Here is a 2,974-nt window from a genome sequence, read left to right on the forward strand (position 1 = left end):
TTCTGGTACTTGGTTGTTCAAAAATCTTCAGTGGCTGCCCATTTTCTGTGTATTCCACTACTTAACCTTTAAATCATGACCTGGTCCCAGTGCTCCAGAACCGGTTTTGTCTGCCAGTATTCTCTTTCATAGAATATATGTGATAGTCTGTGTCTTCCTCGGCCCCATCTGACTAAGCACTAAGGATCTTCAGCCTACAACTCAACCCTGATCTCTTAAGTTTCTCACTTAAGCTCTGGTGGGTAAGAACAGAAATTAAACTTCTTACCTGAAGCCAGAGTGCCTGAGATGAGACTACAAAGCTGTAGTCTCCTTCCTCTTCTCCTCCATCATTACAGACACCTAGAGGTGGCTCTTGATTAGTTGGCAGTGGTATGAGGAGTGCCCTAATGAGAAGAACATGGGAAATAGAGTGAGGGCTTTGCTACTTCTTGTCTGCCCTGGACTGGGGACTCCCTCTCTTTGGGTGAGTGGTGCTTAGTCCTGGAAGGATAGCCCCAATCTGAAAAAGTGCCTTTCTTCTTTAGTTTTCTTTTTAAGTTTCCAGCCTACCAAATTAGGGTATCTGCACTGAACCCTAGCCCCCCTTGCCTGGGGTCCTGGATGCTACCCATTTAATTTTGGCTCTGAATACAAATATCCTTATTGGGTCCCTGAAACAAGTAAGTGGAGACCTAAACTCTGTTCTTAGGTTCTTGCTAGCCTCATGTCCTGAGCATCATCACATACATAGTATGTTTATTTACCACTGGGCTTCAAAGTACTCTATCCATTCTTTTGCATGTGAATGCTAGCCTGGAATGTACTTAATATACTTACTATACCCTAGATTTGGCATAAAGAGCTGGGCCTGGCAAACTAAGGCCCTTGGTTAAAATCTGGTCCAACTGTTGTTTTTTTTTTTTTTTAAATAAAGTATTATTGCAACAAAACCATACCCACTCATTTATGTATTGTCTATGGCTACACTATAATGACAGAGTTGGATAGTTCTTCCAACAACTCCACGTCTTCCAATAGAAACCATATGGCCTTTAAAAACTTAACTATTAATAGAAAACATTTGCTGACTCCTAGCTAAAGCTAAGTAGTTCTCCAAGCCTTGATATTGCTTATTCTTTGATAATTCATCATTTCCATCCTGTCAAACAAATGGACCTAGAAAGCTAGTTCATTGAGACCATGAAAATAGGTTCCAACCCATTCAAACTACTTGCTTTTATTTGAATTTCCTGCTTCCTCTTTGTTGTCTTCCTAAAATGTCTTTTCTCTGTGTTTTGCTTTTTAGGGAAAGAGATGTCATAGGCATAAAGACTATTGGAGTAGCCTTATGATAGGTCTTTAAATGTCATACCAGGGCCTAACATGAAAGTCTTTCAACATCGCCAGTATCTGTCAACATGACCTTCTAGCATCTCTAAGATTAAGCCTTTCAATTCTTTAGTGTCTCTAACATCAGGTTTTCTGAGCGCCATAGCTTCCAACATCTCCAATTGCCAGATCTTCTAAATGTTAAAACACTCAATGTCTTCCACTCTCTGGCCTGAAGCATCTCCAATGCGGGTTTTCTAATCTCGATATGGGGGAAATTGAAAGTCTAGGTCTTCTACTTTCTCTAACAATCAGTCTTCAAGATCCAGGTCTTGTCTTTCTGGGTCCAGAGTTCTAAGTTGTGATTTTTCTATGTTCCAAATCTTCCAGTGTCTCCTATATGCAGGTCTTCTAGAGTCTACGTGTTTCATTGTGTCCAAGTCCAGCTCTTCTAATATCTTCTAGTGCTTACATCATTCAGTTTGTACAACCTTCAGTGTCTCCTAAATTCTGGTTTTATAGTGTCTCATTATCACCAGTTCTACCATCCAAGTCTTTCAATATCTCCAAGAACTGGTCTTCCAATGTTTAGGTATTCCAACATCCCCAGTGTCTGGGGTAAAAAACCTAGGTCTTTTTACATCCTGACATCTTAATGTCCAAGTTTCCTAATGTCCAGGGCTGCCAACACCCTTGACTTACAGCATCATGAAAATTTCAACTTCCAAATTTTATGTCTTAACACAAATGTGTCAATACCCAGGTTTTCCAAATGTCTCCCAATATCCAGGGCTTCTGATTTAGGCTTTCTGAATGTTTAGATCTTCTGTTGTCTATATCTTCCAATGTTTAAGGCTTCCAAGGTACAGGACTTACAATGTCTCTAGTATTCAGGGCTTCCAATACCCATGAATTCCAACATTCAGGGTCTCCAAAGTCTCCAATGTCCAGAATAACCAATGTCCACCAAATCCAAGGCTTCCAATGTCTCCAACATCCTGTGCTTCCAATGTCTCTAATGTCCAGGGTTTCCAATGGCGCCAGTGTCAAGGTCTTCCAACAACTCCAGGTCTTCCAGCAACTCCAAGTCTTCCAACAAATTCCAAGTCTTCCAACAGCATCAAGGTCTTCCAGCTAATCCTTGTCTTCCAGAAAATTCACGTCTTCCAGATAATCCACGTCTTCCAGTAATTATAGGTCTTCCACAAAATCTGTATCTTCCAGGAAAATCCATGTCTTCCAGAAAATCTATGTCTTCCAATGGTTTCAAGGTCTTCCAGACAATCCACGTCTTCCAGCAATTTCAAGGTCTTCCAGCCAATCCACGTCTTCCAGAAAAAACTTTGTCTTCCACCAAATCCAAGTCTTCCAATCAATCCAAGTCTTCCAGCTAACTTATGTCTTCCGGAAAAATCCAGGTCTTCCAGGCAATCGACGTCTTCCAGAAAGAAATCCAGGTCTTCCACTCAGTCCACGTCTTCCAGAAAAATCTATGTCTTCCGCCAAATCCATATCTTCCGGAGAAATCCAGGTCTTCCAACCAATCCATGTCTTCCACCAATCCAGTCTTCCAATCAGTCCACGTCTTCCAGACAAAATTTATGTCTTCCACTAAGTAAATCCAGGTCTTCCAGTAAAGCCACGTCTTCCAGAAAATTTATGT

The 2,974-nt window shown here is 41.1% G+C and overlaps 1 protein-coding gene across 1 annotated transcript in view; it reads right to left on the reverse strand.

Moving 5' to 3' along the window:
* Positions 1–2,577: 2,577 nt before the first annotated feature.
* The window catches only part of CDR1 (cerebellar degeneration related protein 1), a 1,171-nt gene continuing 774 nt past the window's right edge, over positions 2,578–2,974 (reverse strand). Inside the window, 3 exon segments of the mRNA XM_035005866.1 lie at positions 2,578–2,722; positions 2,724–2,825; positions 2,924–2,968. Of these exon segments, the coding sequence (XP_034861757.1) occupies positions 2,578–2,722; positions 2,724–2,825; positions 2,924–2,968 (292 nt within the window).

Source organism: Mirounga leonina, unplaced genomic scaffold, assembly GCF_011800145.1.
Source record: "Mirounga leonina isolate KUSES-001 unplaced genomic scaffold, KU_Mleo_1.0 Mir_101664, whole genome shotgun sequence".
In the NCBI taxonomy this organism is placed as follows: Eukaryota; Metazoa; Chordata; class Mammalia; order Carnivora; family Phocidae; genus Mirounga; species Mirounga leonina.